This window comes from Clarias gariepinus, chromosome 15, assembly GCF_024256425.1.
Source record: "Clarias gariepinus isolate MV-2021 ecotype Netherlands chromosome 15, CGAR_prim_01v2, whole genome shotgun sequence".
NCBI lineage: Eukaryota > Metazoa > Chordata > Actinopteri > Siluriformes > Clariidae > Clarias > Clarias gariepinus.
The window spans coordinates 21,697,236-21,725,210 of record NC_071114.1 but is presented as its reverse complement, the minus strand read 5'-3'; the positions used below and the strand labels follow the sequence as shown (position 1 = coordinate 21,725,210).

The window sequence follows — 27,975 nt, the reverse complement described above, 5'->3', positions numbered from 1 at the left end:
TTCAGAGCTGTGTACTTCTGTCATGCTCAGTTCACTCAGCGACCCGGCCTTCTAGACATACACACACACACACATGCTGAAGTGAAGACAGAGGAGAAGTATACTTCTCACAGTCTAGTGCTGCTCAGGCCAGGTAATAGTGTTTTTGGGCTTTCTCTTATTTAAAGCTGTCCCTTCTATCATCTTAAACCTTAATTTTATTTTAGGAAAAGGGACAAATGACAATAAAGGTAGACTGCAAGAGAGATTTTGTACTTTTCCCCCTCTTTTTCTAGGTGGAGAAGTTGTTTTATTTGATGCGATGGATTCTGGAGGACTGCTTGTTTTGCTAAACTTTTAAACCGACTTCCTGGATCTTGCACAAGAACTCGATATTTGGGTGCGTGTTTTTTTTTCATTCTCTTATTTACCTTCTGTTAGTGCTTAATGTCAGAGGTGATAACACCTACTTTCATGGTCAACCCCCTATAATTCCTCCTGTACAGGATTTTAATTATAGCATTCTCAGCCAGCTTTAATACCACTTCACAAAGCAACATTTGTGTGCCATCGGAGTTCTCCTGGGATCAATTTGGCACTGACAAAGCTCGAATGAAATATTTGATCTCATGTGGGTCAGCAAGAGGCCACACTTTGTCCTTAGCCTGTAGTTTAGGAATACACCAATTTATAAGAAGTCATACAAGGTGCTTCACTTTTCAAGATCATATGGATTTGTTCTCCTTTTACATTTTCATGCAGTACCTTTGTGTCTAAGTATGTGCGAATTGCTTTAACACTCAGACTGCATGTCTTTTAACCGGATTATTTAAACTGTACTTAAACTGCTCTTTGTCGTGTTCATTACGGCTGCTCATCGTTATCCTATCCTGCACAGAACCCAAATTCAAGGCAGAACGGTTCTCAGGATAATGGTTACTGAAAGGGAGGTAGGGTTGACCCGCATGTGTACACGTGGATCTACATGTGTTTAAACAGTTCGTACTCTTTGCTTTGAAAACTGTGTGCAGACAAACATGTCAATAGGCTGTTCCCTGTTGTGCAATCAAACATCCTGAAAGAGGAATCATTTTCCTCTGGGTGTTTTGCGTGTCTTAGGGATGTTCTGTTGTTCATAGCTGGTTTGGTTAATCTGATATCTGATTACACAAGTGTGATAATATTGTTTATCATGGTACATAACCTTTGTGTGTTCTATAGTTGATTCATGTGACGAAATACCAACCCATTGCTGTAACGCTATCTTTTCGGCTATCTTCCTGCCCTACCAGTTAAATGGGATTAGCGTCATTTAAATATTCACACGCTTTCAGCTATAATTAGGTTCAGCATGGATTTGGTGTAGTATTGCAGAACTGACCTTACTACTGATAGCGCCATCGACACACCTGGGTGTATTAAATTGTCCATTAAGTTTTGACCCTCCCTAAACACATGTAAATGCATGTAGGAGTTGGAGCCGTTCCTCAGCAAGCATGATGGAGGCTGGTATATGTATGTTTGTGTAATAATATGTGCTTATAGTTTTGCCTCAGAACAACCTGCATCACCCACTATCCATTTTGTTTTGGATTACAACAAACCTTTTGTTTTCTTTTTTTCCTTCAGTCAGCGGATTCTGAGAAGGTGTTGCCTTGAATAGCATTCTGAGAGTGTTTCGTTTGACCTAAACCATGACCTGAACTATTCGAATATTAACTCCTTTAGAGCCCCAGCCTCATTATCATGCCTGTAGGCGGTTGCTAGGATCCATGCTGTGTGATCATTGAAGGGGAAACTGCAGGGGAGTCTGTCCAAATATTTACACTGGAAATAAGAAGAAACTCCTAAGCTCAAGGCTGTAGATGTCAGCAGGCTGATGGGCTTGCATTCGGTGGATGTTTTATACAAAATAACTTACAAATCAACCCAATACAATTATGATAAAGGAGTTAAAATCGATATCAATATGTAATAAAACATCACAGGGTATGCTGTTAATGGAAAAAATTTTTTTCCATACCTCACAACATGATTAGATTTGTTTATTTATTAATACTGTACTTAGTGGCAATTATTTCTTTGGAAAAAGGCAGCACAAAGGGTTCATTCCTGGTATCACTGATATTATAGTATCTGTGAATATTATACATTCCCTTAACAGAAGCTACGTTTTTTTTCTTTTCCAAAATTAGGGGGGGGGGGAAGCTTGTCATTTAAATAGACCTATAGTAGAAAACCTTTTGACTTTTACAAAACACTGGAGAATCCATCTACAAGTGATTCCATTGCTAAATGCGGAGTCACATCCTTACAGCAATATAAGCCATAATTTACACTATTGCCACAAACCTTGTATACAGTATACATCCTAACCACTTACCACATAGTGACCTTTTTCCATGAGTATGTTATATGTCTCTTTACTTTGTCACTGTCAGTTTATGACCACATCATCGATGGAGATTTTTTAACTTGGTTCTCAACCAAGGAGTGACATTCAGATATTTAAAAACCTTTACAACTTGTTTTATCATGCGTACATCCACATCAGTGTCAGTGCTGTACTGAGAATGGTCCACGACTCAAATAACATCTTGTATTTACCTTTCTATAGTGGTCCCTATTCATTAATGTCTGAGGCAGTGAGGGCCTGACTGACTGGCTGGGCATAAAACAAATGGACTACAATCTAAAAATAGACCTACCAGATATATGGGCTTGGCTCCGTAAAATGACTAATGAATGTCTGTGCTTTTTAAAGCTTTTGTGTATAAACGTCTGATCACATCAGTTTTTTGACGCACATTCAACTTTCTCGTAGTAACAGTAACTAAGGACCAGTTACTGGTGTGCTAGATAAAAAGTAGATTACATCTTATGCCTAATGAATAACCCATAATGCATGTGTGGAATCTCTGATGGACAGATACTAATGCAAATTCTTTTTTCCTCCAGTGTAAGCGGGATGATTGGGACCATTGGCGAATGGTTTTGGTGGGACCGCCTCTGGCTGCCCGTCAACCTGACATGGGCAGATCTTGAAGACAATGATGGCAGGGTCTACACTAAAGTGTCACACTTATACATCACCTTGCCTTACTCAATAGGTTTCCTCATTGTGCGCTACATCTTTGAAAGGTGAGTTCAAAAGCAACTAGATGATAGATAAAGCCACAAGCAATTCCAGGAACTGTATTTATGTAAATTGTACTTTAAGGTAAACGTACAACTCTAGTTTTTTAAAGACAAGCTACACAAGAATAGCTGACTGTGCAACCTTGAGGCGACAAGATGGAGGGTTTGCTTTTGCAAAGCTTATGCTAATTAAAATTGTGAGCTAATTAAGAAATTCTCTTTATAACTACAATGAAGTTTTTCGCTAAACACACTTTCCTAAAAAACACAGCTTATTACAACAGGACTGTTGTTTGAAAATAATTGACCCAATTTACCCATTTCATAATCTTATTATACTGATAAACTATACTAAATCACCAAACTGCCTTCCTGATACTGTACCTCAATACATAAAAGCTTTAATGCCTCGTCTAGCTATTTTATAAATAAGGAAAGAAATTTAATATAAATAAAAAAATATCCGAATGTATTTTAAAATAGATAAACATCTATATCTTACCAAGTAGAATACAGTATTTTACAGTCTAACTTGTATATTGTAAAGTAATGCTAATTTTGTTGCTAAAGCAAATGTTAGCACTTAAGTGGACAGTAGTTGTGCTTCAAAAATTACATAGTGGTCTATATATAAAATTTGTGAAATGTTCATCAGTTACAGTACACTGAACTGTATTAACACCTGTGTAAATCTACTGTTTATCTACCATGTGTTACCTCAGACCTAAAGTAAGAGCAGCTTGTTAGCTAGTGACTAGCATGCTAGCTGCCATATACTTTATCTTGCTAGATAAGCAAAAATAAACTAATAATTAAATAATTACTAAGAAATACAAAGAATTTCTTTATGAGTTTGACATGTAAATTGACTTTCTCTCTCACTTTTTTTTTTTTTTTTTTACCATATGTATGTATGTATCTTAAATGCATGTACTGGAAGATTTTCATGTAACATGCAGTCAGCTAATAATTATGAAGATAATCTGATAATGAACATTTAGGAGCAACTTTTTACTTAAAGGCCCAAAATATTTCCTTATTCAACCTGTGGTCACAAAATACTCAATAGACTATTAGGCTACTCAGAATAGGGATCATTACTTCATGAGTAGTGATTGTCTGAGTTGCTATGGTTCTGAAAAGAATACTGCATATAATTGATGAGTGGTAAATATATTTAAAGTGAAATGGTTACCGTTAATAGTGTATTAACTGTTAGTCATATACTTTAGCAGCTACAGTAGTAATAACAAGCTGGCAACCTAACATGGATAGCAGAACGCTTCTTACTCTACATGTCAGCTAGCTAGTTACAGTAGCAACTACCCAGTTTGTAGGCTATATCCTGAGACATAAATTGTTTCACGTATGACAGTAAAATGATTTGTTTGCATGTCAGTTTAAAAATTTTTGAGCCCGTGGTGGGACAGGAGACTGCTTAGAGTGCTTATAGCAAGAATATCTCTGTTTATATCACAGAGCTGATTAATTGACAAAGCTGGTTGGTCAGAAGATGTTGATTAATGATCCATAATATGGAAAGTAGGGCCCGCTGATGCGTAGAAGATTATATTAATGTATTTGTTCTAATAATTTACTATTAATAATACTAATATTTATATTGGACTACTATTACTACATTTGTTCTAATAATTTACTGTTAATAATACTATTATTAATAATAGAATAATGTTCTAATAATATACTATAATTACTAATAATTTGAACTCTATAGCAGATGCATACAGTTGCATATAATTGTTGATATGGTGAATTTTTTTTTTCGATGAAGATGTCCATTTAGCATTTTTGAGAAGCTCTTCTCTATAGTTATCTCTATACCTCTTATCCTGGAGGTCTGGGGCCTATCCCAGGAGACTCAGGGTACAAGGACGGGTAGGTACACCCTGGACGGGGTGCCAGTTCATTGCAGAGAACAAGCACTCGCACCCTCCTTCTACCCATGAGTTCCCTGGGATTGGCCTTCAGAATAAGAGGTATAGAGAATGAGTTAGTGAGTGAGCATAATATCATGTTGTGATATTGGGTTTGTATAACTATCGGTTTTATTTAAAATTGTTTGTTCTTATGAGTGAGCATTTTTTTATACAAAAAATATTTCTTTTCAGGTTCGTAGCCACACCATTTGCAACTGCCCTTGGTGTGACAGAAAGGAACAGACAAAAAGTCCAGTACAATCCTGTTCTGGAAAATTATTTCAACTCCTGTTCCAAAACCCCAGGCCTGGTAAAGCACAGAAATTTTTTACTATAAACATCAATTATTATTATTTTTTAATAAAAGCATACAGCATTCTTCTTATAGTCAAAATAATGGTTAACGTCAAGATTCTCTTGACAGGTTAAATAGTTAAAAAGTTTAAGAGATGCAGCAGGTGGATTTCTTATCTCAGCAATAATGTGTCATTCTCACACATACATACTACTTTAAATTTGTGAAGAGCTTGTCTTGTCACCTATATCGGACTTTTTAAACTTTAATTTTTTATACAAATTTGCAAATATGTTTGGTATGCAGAACATAACTTTGCAAAAGAATCTAGGTGCTGCGTTCTTTGTTGTCATACTAGACATCTGATTGTAGTTGATGACAGACACACAATGACATCCAAAAGGATTATAATAACATTATTGAAAAAAATAATTAAAAAGTAAAATATTAATTTAAAATATTGTAATGCATATTTAAATATTCTATAAAATATTTATCTGAAATATTCACATGGATTTCAACAGAAGCGATTAGGCATGATCTAGTGATAAATCTAATATTTTGAAAAAATCAGTGCACAAGATTAAAATCACATACAAACGTGCCTACATGTAAATAAGGACATAATACATGATCATGAAATATTAAAATATGAATCATTTATGTTTTTTAAAACCTGTTCTGTTGGTTTCCGATAAAAAAAAAAACCAAACTCAGTTCTTAGAATGAACAAAGCTGCAGGTTTTTACTTGTTCAGTCATGTTCTGATTAAAGACAAAGGAACAATCAGTTCTGATTAACACGCTCCATTCCAGCAACATTTCAGCTGACTGTACACTTTTACTTTTAAACAAACTCACATTGTACATACCAACTTCTGATGCAGGCACAACTATTGAGCTGCTTGTTCATGCATATATATAATTAGCCAATTATATGGTAACAACTCAATGTATCTAGGCATGTAGTCATGTAGACTGGTCAAGACAAATTATTAACATGCAAACTGAGCACCTGAACGGGGAAGGAAGGTGATGTAAGTTATTAAGTTCTGTAAGTAGCATGGTTGTTGGTTCCCGATAGGCTGGTGTGATTATTTCTGAAACTGCTGAACTACTGGGATGTTCACACACAACCATCTCTAGGGTTTACAGAAAATTATTTAAAAAGGGAAAATATCCAGTAAATTGCAGTTCTCTGGGTGAAAATGCCTTGCTAATGCCAGAGGTCAGAGGAGAATGGCCAGACTTGTTCGTGCTGATAGAAAGAACAGAGTAACTAAAATAACATCTTGTTACAGCCGAGGTATGCCATAGAGCATCTCTGAACACACAACACATTAAACCTTGAAGCAGATTGGCTATAGCAGCGGAAGCCTACACCAGGTGCCCATCCCCCCAGCTAAGATCAAGAAACAGAGGCTACAAATTACATGGGCTAACTAAAATTAGGCAATAGAAGAAAAAGTAAAAAAGTCTGATGAGTCTGCTGCAACATTTAATTAGTATGAAAAAGAACCACGTATGTGTTTTATATGGTCTATTTGAAATACCTTATTTTACAAAACCCAGTAGTGAGTAGAATCTTGTATACTAAGACTAAGTGTGAATTCTGTTTTTTTTTTCCTTTTTTAGGCAGATGTTCAAGGCTTGTCAAAAAAATGTAGCATCTCCAGTAAACAGGTGGAGCACTGGTTCAGGAGAAGACGCAACCAGGAGCGTCCAGGGCTCCTGAAAAAGTTCAGAGAGGCCAGGTAAGTCTATGAGTGCATTCATTACTTTTTAAAACTTAAAATAAAAGAATATTAAACATGGAAGGATTTTGATAGAGTTGTGGGATTGATAGACAGTTTTCATAGTCACTATCAACACTAATATAGCAAGTTCTTTTTTAATTTATAGAAATGAATAATTAGCTTTTTTTTCAGTGGGATTGGAATGAAATCTTTAAATCCAATTGTCTCCCTTTTTACTTATTGAGATACCCAGGTTGGAAAATACTGTTTTTATTTAAAAATAATATATTTTCATGTGTCTTACTAAATAATTTTTTTAAATAATTTTTTTAAAAATGGAAAGCCTGTAGTTTTAAGGAGAATTAAATGTTAAACTTTTATGTGAGAGTTTTGCCCTGCCTATAGGCGTCAAGAAAGAATGCATAAGTATGTATGATGTGCAAATTTTGAGAAAACAGAAATCCTTTCGCAGCTAAATGCATGGGTACATTTTTATGGTGTGTCAGCTACAGATATTTGTAATTTGAAAAGTTGTTGCTAATTTAATTAGCAGACCACTGTACAGTATGTCTGAATAGATGAGAAGTGATAGGATGGATTCTGGTACTGTAATACTTGATGGCAATAATGTATTTTAGCGTGAATTCTTATCGCTGTGAAACTACTGCTGTATATGTACAGTTATATTAGACTCTTATTTTATAATTATATTTGAAGCTTAAAAAGGCCTTAATTTTTTTTAATCAAAGAATACCTATCCGCATGTTTGCTGGCTAACTTTCATGTCAGACATCAACATAGCTCTATTTCACATCAATGCCTCAATAACAGAGAAAAGCTCAAATGAACACATCAGTGCAGCCACAACTAGGGAAAAGACTTTTAATTCACCACAACCAAATTCATGTGAATGTCATAGAAACATTTATTGACAATGGGCAGAGTGAGGGATCTTACAGCAGGGTGTGGTGAGCAAATAAATAAATATACAGTGTTTTTAAAGCGTGAGTCTAATCGGTAATCTGGAAAATCTTTTAAGTAAAATTGAAAATAAGTAAAAAAAAAAAAAAGTTTTTGAATTTTAAAATATTTCCCAATACAAAGAAAGTCAATATTTGGTTAAGGTACTGTTTTAGAATGTGGTACAGAAGGTCCTAGGTTCAAACCCCATGACCACCAAGTTACCCCTGTGGGGCTCTTGAGCAAGACCCTTAACCCTCAACTGCTCAGATGTAGAATGAGAAAAATAAAAGTTGCTCTGGATAAGGGTGCCTGCCAAATGCCATAAATGTAAAGTAACGTCAATATTTAAATGTAAGCAAATTTGTGATATTGACCATGATAACAGCTTTGTAAAACAAGTCAGATTTTTAATTAGGTAATTAATTCTTAATTACGTCAATCTCATCAGATGACCCTCTGATGTGTTTTTAAATGGTTAAATGTATGTGTTCAAAGATCCAATATTACAATATTATTAAAAAATCCCAAGAAATTCCAAGAGATAAATAGCAGCCCAATCATGGATTCACATCAATGACTTGCTGTACTGCTTCCTTAAGTTTCTTCAGCAGTGAACAACTACCAAAGCTAGAAGACATATAATTAATTTTATGTGCACTACTGTCAAAGTGTTTTATCATGCGAAAAGACAGAAATTCTTAATTGATGGTGATGGGACAAAGGCCCTTAAAGAAACGAAGCTATTCTCCATGATGTAAAGTTAAATTGCATCTTTTAAAGTAGAGAGAAAAAAACACAGTTTCTCCAGGGATGAGAATGCTTAAAATGTTCAGTAAAAGTTAGTTGGTTTTATGCCTTTATCACGAGAAATTTCATACATCTATGAAGTCTGAGAAGTCCATACTGTACATTTATGAATGTCAAGAAAGCTGAGGTGGCTTGAAACCCACTGCAGTTGTTCTCATGAACATATAATACTCAACATTCTACATACACTAGACCTAGGTCCCTCTTTGCAGGTACTGTAAGCAAATTTGTGGTATTGACCATGTTAACCACTTTGTATAACAGGTTGGATTTTCCTTATTCATAATGTCATTTACATAAACATGTCCAGATAACATTCTGATAGATTTGATCTAAAATGGAACATCAGATTTTTATTAGTATGAGTGCACAATTTGATTGAAGATACAAAAATTAAAATTGTTATGGGGCATTTTTTAAATATTTGAATGTTGAGTAAAACTAGAAAGGACAAAATAGAAGCATTTCACTAGCTGTCTCAGACTTTTGGATCTCATTGTATGTGTGTAAAAAAACAAAAACAAACACATTTTAAACACAGGCAGCGTGTCCTTTACAACTTTTGCAAGTTTCAGATTAATTGCTTTACAATAATATTATTAACTTAATGATATACTATTATTTACCATTAATAATTCCACAGCACTTAAAACAGCAATTGTGCATGTTACACAAATCTAAGCTTTGGGTTATTCATTAAAATACTTCCGAAATATTTATGCATTAATCTGTAAATCTATTAAACATATCATGCTTAAAACAACTATTCATTGTCATGAGTCATCCATGACAAATTATTTAAAAAGTATTGAAATATTTTATATTAAATTATATTGTGTGTTCCACAATATACATCTGGTCCCATGTTACATAAAAATATTTACCCCACTCAACAAGTCAGTGTGGTTTTTTTCTAAATTCATAGGAAAAAACAATTGTCCTGTACTTTTTTATTTCTTCAAAAAAAAATTTACAGATATCAAAGTATAGCAAAGGTAAAAAAAATCTATGGTAAAAAAATAAAATTAAGAGAGTTTTATTGAATAACCCTTGTAAAAAATGAGTTTTATGTTTTTTATGATTTCATGATATGTTTTTTTTTAAATGGTTGAATGTACTTTTTTAAAATAAATTTAATGTTATAAATGTTTATTAAAAAACATAAGAAGTTCTAATATCCAAATAGCAGCCTAATCATGGGCTCACTCTAATGACAGTCTTTGTTTTTCCCTACTGCAGTTCCTTTCTCAAGTTTCTTCAGTAGTGAACAAGCTAGAAGACATATAATTAATTTCATGTGCACTGCTGTCAAGGTGTCTTATCATGGAAAGACAGAAATGTTTAATTGAAGGTGATAGTACAAAGGCCCTTAAAGAAATTAATCTGTCCCTGATGTAGAGTTAAATTACATCTTTTGAAAGAGAGAGAGAGAGAGAGGGGGAAGGAGGCTGATGAAGGACAGATTTGCTTAGTGGATGTAGTACTATATATAGAAGCTTTACGTATTGTAAAGCTATGGCAAGCTACAGTATCTACATCTACAATAAAGTAAATGCACCTTTAATCACAACTCCCTGAAAGCTCATACTGACCTTCTGCATTTGTTTTTCTACAGCTGGAGATTTGTTTTTTACTTAGGAGCCTTTATTGGTGGCCTTGTAGCCCTGTATGATGTAAGTATTTGGAGCTTCTTCTCACTTCATCCATTTATAGTGTCAACATTGCTGTAGATTGTTAGGCATTTCCTTTATTGTAAACAGACATGCATTTTATAGATGTTGAATAGACAACATCATGAATCGAGGTTTCTTTTCTTTGTTTAAATGACTAAAACAAAAGCAGTGTGGCTGGAAGCCAGGAGAGACATTGCAACCTGTGGCATCAACATTGGTGTCCTTTTAGGTTGTTGTAATTCACTAAATATAAAGGATGTCTTTTTCAGGGAGCACAAAAACAAATCCAAACTGACAAATGACACATCATGAAATGCAGTGATTGTAAAAGCTGGCTATTGTGAGTATAGAAAAATGATCATTGTTGAAACAGGAAACATATATACATACAGTATACTGCTTAAAGGATCCAGTTATTGGGGTGTAACACAAAGGCATTCGAATCCAAAGTGGGTGTGGCCTAAACTTGATAATCCTTTTTTTTTTGCCCCCTACTACTAAGCACCTCATACATAGAAAAACACCAGGGAAAGCCCAGGGATTGAAATGTCAGCAAGGTGTGTCTGGGACTGCATTATTTATTTAAATAAGCTTGCATAATTATTTTTGTTTGTACAGTACATGCCCACAAACATGGTTTTATTTTATGAAAATATAAACAAACCACTTGCATATTTTAACCACTGTGACGATGACCAGGAAGGTCAGTCACTCATCTTCTATCCGGCTTTATCCTGTATTTAGGGTTGTGGGGCCTGGAACCTATCCCAGGACATTTTGGGGCGAGGCGGGGTACACCCTGGACAGGGTGCCAATCCATTGCAGGGCACACATATACACAAACTCATTCACACACTATGGCAATTTGGGTACGCTAATTAGCCTGCATGTCTTTGGACTGTGGAAGGAAACCGGAGTACCCGGAGGAAACACACTAAGCATGTGGAGAACATGCAATCTCCATGCACAAAGAGACAGGAATCGAACCTGGCTGGTAATCGAACCCGGACCCTGGAGGTGCAAGGCAACAGTCCTAACCACTACACCACTGTGCCGCCTGACCTGAAAGCTAACATGTATAATCTAAATACCCAGCTAGTGTAAATTATATTATCAATCTTGAAACTGTTAAAGGTTTTATACAGTATCTCACTTTTATGATCGATTGCCCCTACATGCAAGTTTATAAAATGTGGCACATGTCTAGTCTTCACTAGATGCCATGCAAACCTTTTTGGAAATATTTAGAACATATTTGTTACGAACACATTATCTGTTCATTTAGAATAATGCATCACACTGAAAGCGTTCAAGTCAAACCGAAACTTGTGTTGAAATTTGTTATGAATGAAAGCGTGATACTGATTGACCTTTACAGAAAGAAGACTTCGATCACAGTATCCAGATGAGACTTATAGCAGCAGTAAAACATTTGAACGTTTTAAATAAGGCTGTATTTTTATGAAAAACAATTGGACAACTTGCAGAAAAGATGGGTCTGTCTTTGGCAACTGTGATTACAATCATTCACAAATGCCACTTGCAATTAGAGAGAGAGGGAGAGAGAGAGAGAGAGAGAGAGACAAAGAGAGGGGGGGGGTTGATGTTCTATGTTAGTTCTAATAGTCATTGGTGTTGTTACAGTCTGACAGGCAGATTAGGATTGTCACCACTATAGGATACTACTGTAAATGCGTACAAGAGCTTCATTTATGATACATCTGGCCAAAGATCTAATAATCTCACATCCAAATACACTTGGAGGCAATCAGTGAAGAAATGCATATTTTTATATGGAGCCACAGCTGGTCAAAATATTTAAGCATTTCAAGTCAATAATTAGGCTAAGACTCTTCCGAATAGCATGCATAGTGTACAGTAAAGCTTTACATGCTGATAGCCAACTTTTTTGTTCGAACCACACAACATGTAGCTCAGTCATCTGTTCATTTTCAGAATTTGTAATTTGACAGGACAATGTTTGATTAGTTTTTCCTCCAAAGGCATTTTGACAAATCAATAGTCAAGAATGTAATGCATCCCCTTAAAGCTTATTATTCTTGCTCTTGTATTTCACATACGTTCGCTTCCTTAATCACTGCCGATGATATTGTACAGTTTTGTTGGCGAATCAGGGTTAAGGGTTAAGTCCCAGTGCAAACGAAATTTAGGGTGTTTTATCATGTGTCATTTCTTTATATGATATTTCATGACTCTGGGGTGTAAAGAACTCAGTCCAAGCCTAGCTTTAAAGTGCTTTTTGTATTTTTACCTATCAAGAATGTTGGTACTGTTGTTCTTGGTTCCAAAAAAATAAAAAGGAATGCACTTTAAACCTATAAATAAGAAAAGAAGGGCTTTCTGTTTACTAGCTCGTTTATATAAAATTATAGTCAACCTAAAGAGAAGTAAACTAAAATACACCTGCGATTATTTGACATCTCTACAGCTAGTAAATGTAAGGTTATAAATTCAAATCCCACAATTTATGTACATTATTAACTTTTTTATAAATACAACATGCTGACTTTTTTAACATTTCCACATGCAAACAAAAATAACCCACATAAATTCCTGAGAAATGAAAAAGTAGCACAACAAGTCAAACAAGTGCAATGGAAATGAAAAATAAGAAAGAATATAAAAAGAAAAGAAAAGGAAATTGGCCCCAAAACAAGCTGAGAATGGTTGACAAATTTTTTAGCAGTTAATTTAATTAACAGAGCTACATTCTCAGGCTTTTGTGTCTGCATGTTAACACTTGTTGTCCTAAGCTCCCTCTTTGTCCTAAGGAAATCTGTAGGTCCCCAAGCCCTATGTTTTTGTCCTATGTTGCCAAATATGGCTATAGATATAGATATAATAGATATAGAATAAAATATATTTCTATTAGAAAACTAATATACACTGATTATCCATAACATTAACATCAAAACCACATATATGTTTGATAAGGAATCGTGTACATTGATACTACAAAATGTAGAGAAGTAATTAAAAATCACATGCTGTAAATGTATGCTATTACTGTATATTCTATTTAGTGTGGCTATTTTGCAGTACTATGTGACGTGGTTAAGTATAGCTTTTTGTAGAAATCAGTATACTTGGTTAAAGCCTGATGCAAAGCACAGAAAGATATCATACAAAATTATAAACTCTGAGTATATACTTCAGATTGTTTACTAATTTGGTTAATTCTTTAACAGCATAGCTGCTCCAGTACAGTTGTGCTAACTACAAGGCACTACAGGTGTGAACCTTACATGGTCAAAGGTTTGCAGCACTTGATCATCACATCCATATTTGGTTTATCCCCAACCCAAATTTTATAGAATGTCTTGGTATGCTGCAGCATTAACGTTTTCCTTTAGTGCAACAAAGCAGCCCAACCCTGCTCCAGTATGACAATGCCCCTGTGACATTCTCATAGACATGAGTTGCCAAGGTTCAGGAGGAAGAAGTGACCTGAATCACAATTAACACTTTGGGATCGCCTAAAATGTAGGCTGCACCCCAAGTTTCTGACTTCACTAATGCTCTTGATGGCTGAATGAGCACAAATCTCCAAAGTCATGCTCCAAAATCTACTGAGAGAGCACCTCAGGAGAGTAAGGGTTATTATTACAGCAAATTTTCAGGGGTGGAGATAACTGTTCATTTACCTCATTATTTTTACTTAGGTAGTTTTCATGTTCTGTTCTGTATATGTACTTTACTTAAATAGTGGATATGTTTTACTTTTACTCCACTACATCCTACATTAAACAGCTGTACTTTCTACCTTACTACATATGTACATTGTGTTATTTAATGCTAGTGGTTTGTAATATTTGTAGTGGTAATATTCCCATTGTTTAAAGAGAGAGATTTTACCATGACTTGAAAGCTACAGTGAGCTGATAAAAGCTTGATCATTTTGATACTTTGGAACTCAACTACTACTACTTTTTCTCAAGTAGAAATGTATAGAGAGGACTTCTACTTCTATCTGAGTAATATTTTATCTAGTTTAGCTAGACTTTAACGAAAGTACAGATCTGTATACTTTGACCACCACTATTCATTTTGCACCACATTACATCATGTAATCTGTAATTATTTTCCTAGAACAGCATATTCTTTGTATAGTAATACTGACTTAATTAAGCCTGCAACCTTAATATTTACAAGGTGGATAAAATTCATTTATACTAGAAATGGCTCCATACCAACTTTATGTAGGGCCAGGGGTAGCTCAGTGGTTAAGGCATTGGGCTACGGTTCGGAAGATCCCAGGTTCAAACCCCACAACCACCAAGTTTCCACTGTTGGGCCCCTGAGCAAGGCCCTTAACCCTCAACTGCTCAGATGTGTAATAAGATAAAAATGTAAGTCGCTCTGGATAAGAGCGTCTGCCAAATGCCCAAATGTAAATGTAGCCATTTCTCATTGTCAATTCTCACTAATGCAGTTTTTCACTCAACGTAATGTTATTTTCTTACTAATGTATACTCACATATTAGGTAGTACAATATCACCAGTAAGAGAATCGCATAAGCCTGTTGGTAATTACCAAATAATAAGATTTCTTGTTGAAAAGCAAGCTATTTGTCTTAACAAGGCAGGGATTTGCAGCATCTGGAACAATAGTGCTGATAAAATTTCATTTCCTTCAAATGACAAAACAAACAGAGGTCTGTCTTGGTTACTGTGGTCTTAAAAGGGTTTCAGATGATCAATGCTCAGTGCTTTTGTCCATGAACAATGTGTTACAGGGTAGGGCAGACATTTGATCACATCCTTGTTGTATTGTTCTACATACAAAGAGAAGTAATGAAAGGTACAATCTCTCTGGTTTCTCTTAACTGTTGACTATTTGTTTTTTTTTTCTTTCTTGATTTTCTTTTATAGAAACCCTGGTTTTACAATTTGCGAGAAGTGTGGATTGCTTATCCAAAACAGGTGGTTTTTTTTTTTATTAATGAATAAAATCAATTACATAATTTTGATTTTCTGTGTTTTGCATGAGAATTTAAGACATTAACATGCGTGCACAACCAATGGCACAAATAAAAACAAAACACATATAATTTTAATATTATATTTAATATCGAGCCAGAACCATATAGATGTTTATGTGATATCCAAATTTACAACCTCCTTATAAATAAACTCTATTGAAACTTCTTTTCAGGTCCAAACACAACATAACTGCAAAGTATATTTAGATGACAATAAAACAATGAACTTGGCATAGTTTAGTTAACTCTAAAGTCAGTGCCAGTGACTGACATCATTATTATTGACCACCTTAATATCACATGAGACCAATCTCATGCTGGACTGTCTATCATTTATAGTTATTGTAATAAAAGATCTTTTATTGGCCATATTTTGAACTTTCTATGAATTACGCATTATTACTATTATTATTATTATTATTATTATTATTAAGAATGACTTATTGCTCTGGTTATTTTCCCAAGGCAATGTTGGATTCTCAGTACTGGTACTACATCCTGGAGATGAGCTTTTACTGGTCTCTTCTTTTCAGCATCACATTCGACGTGAAACGAAAAGTAAGTTTCAAGCATGAAGGACATGATTCTTCTTTTACTTCCCCTCTTGCACTATATGAGAGTGATATATGACTATATAACTATGTCAAATAATAACTATGCCAAAGGGATCAGCTGATTACGACTGTTATTGTGTGGATAAACAATAGGGTAGGACACAGTGTGATGTAATTTTTGAAAGTAATACTGTTTGATCTGGACACGGTAACGTAAGGAGTCATCTAAGACATTATTCTGTGTGTTTGGCAATGACATGAGGTTGTTTGGATTTTAGACGATTGGTACTTTAAAAAAAATGAATGTTATAATACAGTTTATGCATATTTAACAATTGTATTATACTGTTTAGTGTAGTTAAATGAGATTATCTGAGGTAAATGAAGACTTAGGCATGTATTTATAAAAACATTTTTATTTATATCATATTAACTATAAGACCAAATGTAAACTAAAGGAGCATTGTATTTTTTTATATATATATATATATATATATATATATATATATATATATATATATATATATATATTTGCAGGACTTTAAGGAGCAGATAATTCACCACTTAGCCACTTTGACGCTGCTGGCATTTTCCTGGTGTGGAAACTATATACGAGTAGGAACATTGGTCATGCTCGTGCATGATGCTTCTGATGTGTTTTTAGAAGTGAGTGATACAGGCTAGTAAAGTCTTTTTTAATTATTATTAAAATAACTTATTCACAAACACTACAAATACTGAATTATTACTCTGTCTATTTGTTTATTATGTATAAGTACATCATATAAACAAAAGTATTTGACCAAACCTGCAATGACATTGTATCCAAATATACATATACAGTACTTAATATGGAGTCAGTGCCCCTTTTGCAGCTTCCACTCTTCTTGGAAGGCTGTCCAAATTTTGGAGTGTTTCTGTGGGAATTTGCACTCATTCATTCATTGCTCTCAATCCCTGTGAAGTTCATCTCAAGGTGCTCGATGGGGTTGAGGTCAGGGCTCTGTGCGGGTCAGTCAAGTTTTTTTACACTGAATTCACCAAACCATGTCTTTATAGTCGTTTCTTTTTGCACTGGGGCACAGTCATGTTGTAATAGAAAAGGGACTTCTTTAAACCGATGCCACAAAGTTGGAAGCAGAGCCTGTCTAAAACACCTGAATTCAATAATTAACAGGTTTGGCCAAATATTTTGTCCATATTGTGTATGTAGATAATTTTTGGTCTTAATGAACTATCTTTATCTGTCCAGTCTGCCAAGATTTTTAACTACGCCAAATGGGAGAAAACTTGCAATGGCATTTTCGTCCTGTTTGCAGTTGTGTTCATGGTGACAAGACTTGTTATCTTTCCATTTTGGTAAGATGCTACTTTAGCTGATGTGCCATATAATATATTGATATATGTATGTTAAAGGTTTTGAGAATACTGGTTGGTCAATACTTTCCAGTAGTTTAAATAAACGTTGCAATATCAGTGCTGTTTTACGATTATAGCATCTCTAAAATATCTTTGTTTTATTATTTTTAGGATCATCCACTGCACGTGGGTCTATCCACCTGACTACTACCCTGTTTTTTTTGGGTATTACTTCTTTAATGCTATGCTTGTCATCTTATTAATGCTTCACATATTCTGGGCCTACCTTATCCTCCGTATGGTGAAGAAATTTCTCTTTGGAAGTGTAAGTACTGCAGTTTTTATTTAATTGTTTAAAATTTACAGTATATACCCAAGATCAAGATAAGTTAAGATAAGATAAGAGAAGATAAAATTTTATTAACCAAAGAAGAATTTCTTGTAAAAAATGTAGTGCTCAGAATAAAAATTTAATACTTTAAAACCTGGCAACCTCAGACCTGTTAACTGCACACAGTTTATTACATTAATCAAGTTAATCCCGCGAATAGCAATAGCTCTTAAGCTTGAAAGTGAATCCATGCTTTACTTGAATGACAAATGCCTTCAGAATTTCTCTTAAGTGAAAGCAGCCATGCAGCTTCTTCGAACAACCGATGCAATTTTTACTGTATGTTTCAAGTTTCCCAGTACATTCGCAAAATTGATAGTAAATGGTGTAAAGGGGTTTGCAGATATAAGGATGGCCTTGATTTAAACAGGCATAAATAAGTTCTTATTTTTGGAAATGGTATTTAGTTCAACACTTTTAAGGAATGATTATTTTTACTTCCATTTGGCACTCATTTGAATAAAATAACCCTTCTATCTACTTAACTGCTTCCTACTGCTTGCATTGTTACTGGTTCCACCACTTTAAACAGACTTGTAATGAGAGATGTTGTCATCAAGACACCATGCACACAGCAAATAAGCAAAGCTGCACTGATCCACATGGACCATTAACCCTGCAAATGAATGCAAACATTTTGTGCAATGAGGTTCAGAATTTCCCAATTTTTAGACCACTATATTGCATTATTCTCGAATTTATCACAGCACCAGACATTTGGCAGACATCCTTATCCAGAGCCACTTACAGTACATTTTTATCACTTTATTTATCTGAGCACTTGAAGGTTAAGGGCCCTGCTCAAGGGCCCAACAGTGGCAATTTTGTGGTGATGGGGTTTGAACCTGGGACCTTCCGATCACTAGTCCAATGACTTAACCACTTTTTGCTTTAATGACAGTGTTCACTTGAGCTGGCATGGACTCCACAAGCTTGTACAAAATATGATCCATTTGGGATCAAATCCATCAGTATGTTGTCTGAACACATGGATCAGTAGAAGAGATGAGGCATGAGGCACATCTAATGTCTTGTACAAAGCACATGATATGGTCAATATCACAAGTTAGGTTAAATTTGGCCTCGCGTCTCCAGGGTTGAGAATTTGATTCCTGTCTTGGGTCTGTGTTTGTTGAGTTTATTCGTTCTACTTGTGTTTGGTGGGTTTCCAGCCCACGGAATAGACTCTAGACTTCCCATGACCGTGTACGGGATATGCGGTATAGGAAATTAGTGAGAGTGAGTGATTTATTGGTTACATTTTCTTACACATCCCATATTGTACTATTACTTTAGGTAAGAAGGTCCCCAAAAAGTGTGTATGTATGCTCCAAAATAAAAAAAACCTTGGATGATGTAATTTTATACCTTCATGTTTTTCTGTTTTACCTTCTTTCAAATGCTTTGTTTCAGTGTCTAGGTAAGTAAGTTACTACCCAACCAATGAGTGCACAGGCCAGGTTAGGGTATCTTATAATATGAGGTCACATTATGGAAAATTCTAATTGGTTTGTGTGTGTGTGTGTGTGTGTGTGTGTGTGTGTGTGTGTGTGTAATTTCATGTCTATAAATGACTAAATAGTAAATTTTGATAACTATGTCAAAATATTTTGATAAATATCTAAATTCCTATTTGCATGGGATTAGTATTATCTGGGGACCTTGTGTCATTTAGAAATTACACCGTACTGTACATTTCAATTTTGTGTGGCGCATTCGAACGGAAGCAAAGCCTGCGATTTTACTCAAATTTACTGACTTCATGTCAAAATGATCATTCATTTACATTTAGGCATTTGGCAGACATTCTTATCCAGAATGACTTACAAAAAGTGTAATTCAATTCAATCACTCTGCACATTGTATTGTTGTATGGTGTGTAGCGATATGACCCAGCACCCAAAATACCTTCAAAGCACTCCAACGCAGCCTCCATTCTTTGGTGAATAAGAATGCGTGCAGAAACCAGAAACCTTGAAAAAATGATGTACGACCCCACCAAATGCTGGCCAAATCACAGAAATGCTGATTTGCACATAGTATGGCCATGGCCAATTCACATGGGATTAAGATCACAGACAACCTCTGCAATTATTACAAATGACTAGAGGTCCAGAGATGATAATAATCCCATGCGGAAGAGCCTTTTGTTTATTTCCAGTTTTAAATAAAATGTGAAATTGCCAGATTTTGGATGTGATCTCAGTCTTTTGGACCCCATTCTACACAGAAGATGTTTTTCATTATATTACGGTATTATAAGGGCTGAGACTGTTTACATAATTATTATTATTTTTTCAATCACTGATTCATTTTGTCACTATCTCAAAATGCATTTTCTGTTAAAATAATGGTTCCTATTTTTCATGGCATGGCTGTGAATTTTAACTCCAATCCCTGTACTGAATGTTATAGTATGCAGTTTGCAGTTAATCAGCTGAACATGAAGATGAGATTTCATGCTCATGTTCCATTTCATTGTCTCTTATTAGTTTACCACATGTGTCTTTTTTTCCCTCTGAGAAATTTTGTAAAATCTTAGTAATTGGGATGGAAATACAAATCTGCCAAAAGCACTTCCTTGACATTTGTCTTAGTCATAACCTGATAATGATGTGTTATTGTTTTTTGTACTGTAATACAGGGACTGAAATCTTGTATAAACATGTCTGCCAGAGGTGCTGGCCTAAATTTTTTGTGGTTTTTCTATAACAGGAAATACATATTTGAAAAGAATTAAGGAGGATAAGATTAGTTACATCTTTAAAAAAGTAGTCTGAATGGTTGAAGATTTTTGCTCTGGTGATCAGACTTGGACAAAGTACAGTACAACTGATCATTTAACTCTCAGTTTTTAAGTTCAGTGCTTGATTGGATTAGGCTTTATAAAAATAAATGACACATAAGAAGTCTCATTGGGTTTTATATTTTACAGGTAGCTTTTAAAGGTTTCTCCCTTTTTTATGAGACCATGAAGCCAAATCTCACTGTGCCATTTATAATAAATAATCTATTTACAGTAGAGAATCCATTTTAGTAGGTGGCTACTATTTTTTGATGGCTTCTTATGCACAATAAGTATGGTGGGGGAAAAATCTCTTTGGAATGTCTGTTGTAGAGAATGATGAGTGATGCAGTGGTGCAACCTGAGGTAAAGTAGGGTTCACCCAAAGTTGTTTATGCTTCTGATTGTCCAGTAGTTAAGGTTATATAAGCTGCATGCTGGTGTGGCTTTGATAGTGTTTTTTTTCTGTTCTCATTTGGAAAAAGGTTTAAGATAAAAGTTTTTAAAAATGAGCCCTGAGTCACCACTGCCCATGTTCTGATAACAGTTTGTTTTTATTCCTTGTTAATATTTTTTTTTATTTGTTACTTACTAATATATTTTTTACCTATTTATAAAAAAAAATGTTGTAAAACCTTCATAAGACAAGTTAGTTCTTGCTATTACTTATGTTATAGCAGGTATATTTTTTTATTTCTTCTTATTATTTTTCTTAATAATAAACTCGCATATTTTATGAATATTTTAATATTAATATTATATAATTATATGATGACATAATTATATTATATATTAATATTAGGCTCCGACAATGTAAAGCATCCAGCATACAATAGAACTAGTTGTTAGAACAGACGCAACCATTTATTAGGTGTTAAAACAAGGACATTAATGTAATAATCTGATTTGAACTGCAACTGGCATGCCTGTCAAAGCTGCTATTTTAGACAATTAATCAACACTCGCTGACCAATCCGGATTGAGAATTGAGAACAGTGATGTGGTTATATTGTGGTTAATTAGTCTCTTAACCACTAAAACCTGATACGCATTTAGCAAACATTTCTGTTGACTATTATAGTCTGCCCTGTAATTGTTTTGACCAATGAAATCAGAAATTTGTAATAATATCCACGTATTTTTTCCTTTTCACCCTTTCAGGTGAAAATGCTATTAAACAGTGCCAGCTCATTTCCTGGCCTCTTGTTTTCTTTGCTGAGTCATTTTCGTGTGTGTGTGTGTGTGTGTGTGTGTGTGTGTGTGTGTGTGTGTGTGCATGTGAGTGAGTTTGGTTAACAGACTGCCTAGGTGCTCAGTCCCCGATACAGTAACCGGATATTTTTAAGTTCATTCCTCAAGGCTGTTTTGATTTGTATTTTATCAGTTTTCATGATGGATGGTAAAGTGATTTCCATATCAGGTCTAACTGAGTTTGTTTTTTTGTGAGTATTCCTGCTGGAAATGTATTTAGTTCAGTTATTATATTACAGTGAAAAAAGTTAGCTCACAGTTTTAAAGCAAACAATACGGCATTTATTATATCTTAATTATTTTCATAGTTGGCAGGTATTTTTTTTTTGTTTATTTTCCTATGTAAATTATATATATATTGGATTGTTTGCCAAAGGCCTCAACCTAGAGTACCATTCAAAAGTTTAGTCACACCAGTCAAAAATTTTGACACACATTTGGATTTATTTTTTACTTTCTAGAACAATACTGGATTTTTTTCAAAACTATAAAATAACACATATGGCATTGGGTAATGAAGTAACAACAGTGACAGACAGTTGTTATCTTAAGAAATGAAGGTTAGCTGTTCTGGAACAGTTCTTGCAAGAACAGTTTTGTCAAGTGCATTTAAAAAACCCATCAAGCACCATGATGAAACTGGCTCTCATAAAGACCACCCCAGGCAAAAACTTCTGCTGAAGAGGAGAAGTACATTTAGAATTAGAATAACCAAAATCGCCAGCTAACAGCACCTCAGATTAGAGCCGTAAAAAGAGCTCGACACAGCATAAGTAGAAGACACATCCGAATCTCACCTGTTGCATATTTTGGCTGCCTTCAGCATTGTTTACAATGTAGAAATAAATAAAAACCATGGAATTAGAAGGTTTTTCCAACTTTTGACTGGTGGTTTATGTTTTGTTATTTTGCTCTAGATCATGATATACGTGGAATGAGAATTTGGACTGATTTGAGGGTATCCAGTTAAAACAACTTTCAGAAGATTGACAATCTTCATTTTGCCAGATAAAATTGCACGCCTGTCTGTGCCTACATTACTGCTTATCCATGGGAATGAATTTTTCAGCTTGTGCACCAGTGACATTCAGTGTTTCAGACTCTATGTTAATGACAGGACAGTTGTGAGCTCAAATCCCAGTGCTGTCAGAATCACTTTTTATGAAGTCATTTCAGTTTCACCTCCTCTGCTCTGTGCTCGGATTGGATTTTGTCACACAAATTAGTCACTTGGCATGAAATGTCCTAGAATTAATAATAAAAATAAATGTGAACATGTGATGATGGATAACACTTCGACAGCTTAATGATTGTTCTTAAAAACTACACTCAGGTATCATTCATTATATTGTGGATTCTTTAACTTTGTCTGAATATTATAGACTATTATATAAAAGATATGAAGGCTACAGGGAAAGTAATGCCAAAGTGGGCAAAAAAATTTCATAATCTGACATAGGTCATTCAAATTTCGCAAAAGAAACTCCCATGCACTTCCCCCATTCATCATCATGAACAGCATAGTGGCAGCAATAGAGTCATTCTGGTTCCTGGTCACCATGACCATCTCTCAGGACCTGAAGTGGGATGATCACATTGATTGACTCCATTGATAAAAAGCCCCAGCAAAGGTTTTATTTCCTTTGCCAGCTGAGGAAGTTCATCCTGCCACATGAGCTCCTCACACAGTTCTCCACGGCCGTCATTTGGTTCTGTCCAGAGCACTTCAATCACTGTCTGGTTTGGCTTAGCTGCAAAATCGGACATCAGAAGATTACAAAGGACGGGTCGGACTGCTGAAAGGATTATCAGTGCGCCGCTGCCCACCCTTTAAGAACTGTATAAATCCAGAGTAAAGAAAATGGTTCAGAAAATCACAGTCGGAGACAAGAACAGTTTTTTCCCATGCAATTTACCTCATAAACACTTAAATGTTTTTCCTATTGTGCAATTACAATATGTGCAAGAGGAGCAATTCTGTGCAGTTATATTTATTTGATAATACCCCACCTCCCTTTCCATTTGTTGTTCTTTTTTTTTGTTGAGAATTTTATGTGTTGCTGTCATTTCCGGAACCTTCTGTCACAAAAAAAGTGCAAGTGTATGGATTGTACTTGGCAATAAACCTTTCTCGGATTCTGATGTTGGTAGAATAACTCTTCCTCTAGAAAATTGGACTACGTTTGACTTCACTGCTGGTTCCCCCTACTTTAAGTGTCTTATATCATCTGTGCACATTCTCTTGTCAATGGTGTCATCTCTGTAAATATTCTGTAGCCTTCTGTGGATGTCGGACAGCCAGAAGCTGAACAGTTTTTGGTAGTGGATTGTGATTTTTAGACCCAGTCCATCCTGTGCCTTGTATAGCCAATGCATTTGTTGTATTTATGCAAAAGTTCATCCAGTTCAGTCAGTCTGATATTATCCAGGTCTGCAGTTTGGCATCTTTGGCCCTCTCTCTTTCTCTAGATGCTATTAAAATAAACAGTGCCAGGTCGTTTCCCTGTCCTGTTGTTCTATCTGCAATGAAATGGGTGAATCATAATGTGTGCGATCATACTGGCAAGAAGCTTGATCCCTGATGATTACAGTGGGCAATGTGTGCCAAGTTGAATGACCTCACCTTGTAAATGCACCAAAATCCTGTTGCTCTTAAAGTGGTAATTAGGTGTGATTGAATGCTCATCAAACTGTATACAGTTGTGTTGCTGGAGTTACTGGTTATTCCCTTAGTCTGGTTTCTAAAAGACACTTACATTAATTATTCAAGGCTGTTTTGATACAGTGCACTTGAGGTCTGTTTTATATGATGAATGGAAATAGAAATAAATTGGATAAGAAAACTTTTTTCCCTTAAGTTTCCACCTACCCTCAAATGTAACTGATTACCCAAGACCTTTTAAAATGTCCCCATCAGGACAGACCTTTGCACCTTTCATTTTGGACTAAAGTTTCAAGGATAGAGTTGTCATGAAATCTCACTTAAAAGCCCTCTTTGGAAATATGCTTTACACCACAACTGGTTGTTTAAGCAATTTACATGAACTTGCTGGTGTGATTTCATAGGATTGATATGACATTAGGGACTGCAGGTGTGAATTGGTCTGAAACCACCAGGGCAAACATGCCAGGGCATGTAAGTGCAATCTAGTGAGGAGCTCATCAAGTCCCAGTTAATTAGTTGTATGATCAATTAAACACGCTGCATAAGTCCCACGCCAATCAAACATAGTTTGCTTCAAGTTGCTCCTAAATTATATTTCAAGCCTTCCTTATCTTTACCAAATCATCTTCAAAAGATGTTCAGGCAACTAAGTCTTGACCTGAGGAGTATAATTTCTTCTCAGGTGAAAGAAAATCTGATAGACAAATTAGCGGTGGCATTTGCTATTTAAGTGGCGGTACACTGACAGGCCTTGATCTGAGGAGTACCGATCCACTTTCAGCTATAGATAGACTTCTAAAAATTGATCTAATGTTTTAAGTGTAAATAGACGACAGAATCTGTAAGTGGATGGATGGATATTTCTTTCTTTCTTTCTTTCTTTCTTTCTTCAATATCAATAGTATAGACTATTTGATTAATAGATTGCAAACTTGGAAATTAGGAAAAAGTAAAAAAAAAAAAAGCAGTAAAAGCCAAAAAAAATGTAGAAAGAAAAGACACTCAGAGGGAGAAACTGAATGGGCTGTAAATAAATAGGACACTAAATTTTGATGCTCTATCAGCGTCACAGTTATAGGTTCCTGCCGATTCTTGACCTGGAAAGTGCCCTAAGCTGGAGATAGATCATTGAGACTGACTGAGTGAGAACTTAGATAGTGCCTGGGATAAGGTTAAGGTGAAAATTCAACATGAAATAGTACTTGTATATACATTACATGTGACACATGCAATCTAGTGTATGCATTGTCTGCTTCTAAATATAATATGTGCAACAGAGGTCTCCCCATGCTTGAATTGTATATTTTGTAATGGTGCTGCACAATACAGGTAATAATGTGCTAAAGGGTAACTCTCCTATGTAGTCAAGCATGTTCAGATATTTTAGCAAGTTGTAAAGGTTAATTTAAACAAGGATTAGTCAGCACATTACTTATGTAACATTACTTAACTAGTTAAAATATAGTTTTTGTAAATTGTTCCTCCTTTTTTTGACAGTTAACCAAAGATGAGAGAAGTGACAATGAAGAAGAAGAAGAAGAGGAAGATGAGGAAGATGAACGAGAAGATGAAGGACAAAAGAGGATACTTGGGGACCATGATGGACACTCAAAAGTCACCAATGGTTGTGGAGCCAACCATCACTAACTGGACAGTTCTGCAGTTTTTCTTGCTGCTGATGACTGAAGGAACCTAATGAAGTTTGTTTTTATTTTTTAGAAGAAAAAATAGACTCCCATGGTGTTTGTCCTCAACTTACTTCATATTATGTGAGAAACATTGATTTATTACCATCATAAAAGTGCCAGAGACCTGAGCAGAAACACACTTGTATCTTTCAGCAATACAAATCCAAACAAGTGCTTGTTTCTTTTTCCTTAGTGCCAATAGAGACTGATTGCCTTGGCTCCTCCATTGTGACCACACTCACTACATGAACCACAAACTTAGCAAGAATAAAAACATCCCAAAAGGGGAAAAAAATCAATTGTGCCTAATCTAATCCTCATTGTTCATTGGAACACAATGCAACAGACTGACCTGGAGGCTGCTGTGGCTCCTCTGCTGTTTTACATCAGTAAGATGAAATCACAGATTTTTTTTTTACCTTGCTTGAAGACACTATAACATCAAATCGTCATAGTTCAACATCCTCAAAGCTCATAATGTGAGGTCCAAATCTTGTGTTTAAAATTTGCATTGTAAAAAAAAAAGCAAAAAGTTTGCTTGTTCAGCTTCATGGAAGAAAACCAAGGCTAATGTTGCTAACGAGTAAGTGAATCTAAATTATAATAAGTTTAACATGTGCAAATGCAATGTGTAAATATTCACCCATTTGCCTAATTGTAGCTCTATCTCGGTTTGAAGTTTCTTACTTAATATACTGTTGATAAGTGAGAGTGTATAAGAGAGCTGAGAACAAATTAATGCTAAAGGAGAACAAGTAAAAGTAATTGAGATGTGTTAGACCTGAATTACACTGCCTGGCCAAAAACAAACGAAAAAAAAAAAAAAAACCTAATATTTCATTCAGCCACCCACCTTTAGCTTTGATAACGGCAGGTAATTTTTTTATGTGTAAAAATAATTTTTCATGCTCCCACAACCATCAGGGAACAAATATATCCATTGATGGGATAACCCAGGCATTTACATAATAAGCTGACTTCATTTTATTGCCTTATACTGTAATGTTGGTGAGTCTAGACCTGGCCAACTGAAGCAACCCCAGATCATAACACTGCCTCCAGAGGCTTGTACAGTGGCTATTATATATGATGGAGGCATCGCTTCTTGTGCCTTCCTTCTTACTCTGATGCACCAATTGCTCTGGTATTGGGTCAGTCTTGAGCTCTTCAGAGCACATGACCTTTTGCTCTAAAGTCCCATCTTTATGCCCCTTGCCAATTGAACTCCCACCTTTTTTTAAATAAGAGTCTTCTTAACAAGTGGTTTTCTTATGGCCATAGCTGTTTAGGTACAATTCTAATTCGATTTGTATGTGGAAATGCTCTCACTTTAACTATTAAACATGCTTGATGAACACCAATAATTTGACCCTTCTAAAAGGCTTTTTTTTTTCTTTTGGCCGTGCAGTGTTTTAGTTGTTTTTAATGTTGATGTTACAAATATTGAAACACATGTATGCTTTGACATTTGAAAAAAGTGGTCACAAGAAAGATTTTATCTTTGAAATTGTGACATTTTGACTACAAAGTATTTTGTTTTAATAAGAAACATGTTTCATTAAAGAAATTGTTAGGGGATTAATTTTATCTTAAATTTACTCACTTGATGTAAAATCAAAACAAGCAGTTTAATGGAGATAAATCATGTAAATCATGTCAAGAATAGAAATAACATTATTTGCTGAGGAGCCTTAAAACAACCTTTGGGTGATTTGTGTCACTTACTTGGGGGCAGCCTAGTATTCAGTATTA

The 27,975-nt window shown here is 35.1% G+C and overlaps 1 protein-coding gene across 2 annotated transcripts; it reads left to right on the top strand.

The window, feature by feature from the left end:
* The first annotated feature begins 5 nt into the window (after positions 1–5).
* On the top strand, positions 6–27,868 carry cers3a (ceramide synthase 3a). 2 transcript variants are annotated; one of them, XM_053513310.1, is made up of 12 exons: positions 6–133; positions 276–379; positions 2,938–3,120; positions 5,247–5,364; positions 6,984–7,102; positions 10,470–10,527; positions 15,421–15,471; positions 15,996–16,088; positions 16,622–16,750; positions 17,337–17,443; positions 17,615–17,768; positions 26,033–27,868. In XM_053513310.1, exons 3-12 carry the CDS (start codon positions 2,948–2,950, stop codon positions 26,180–26,182), a joined length of 1,152 nt encoding a protein of 383 aa, XP_053369285.1. In that variant the 5' UTR covers positions 6–133; positions 276–379; positions 2,938–2,947; the 3' UTR covers positions 26,183–27,868. The 2 variants fall into 2 exon arrangements, with proteins under 2 accessions (XP_053369285.1, XP_053369286.1); XM_053513311.1 differs by lacking the exon at positions 276–379.
* Positions 27,869–27,975: the final 107 nt, after the last annotated feature.

Coding starts and splice junctions, on each gene's coding strand:
- cers3a (XM_053513311.1), top strand. CDS start 2,948: ATGATTGGGACCATTGGCGAATGGTTTTGGTGGGACCGCCTCTGGCTG. Junction 5,365..6,983: donor GTTCCAAAACCCCAGGCCTG/GTAAAGCACAGA, acceptor TTCCTTTTTTAG/GCAGATGTTCAAGGCTTGTC. Junction 17,769..26,032: donor AGAAATTTCTCTTTGGAAGT/GTAAGTACTGCA, acceptor TTTTTTTGACAG/TTAACCAAAGATGAGAGAAG.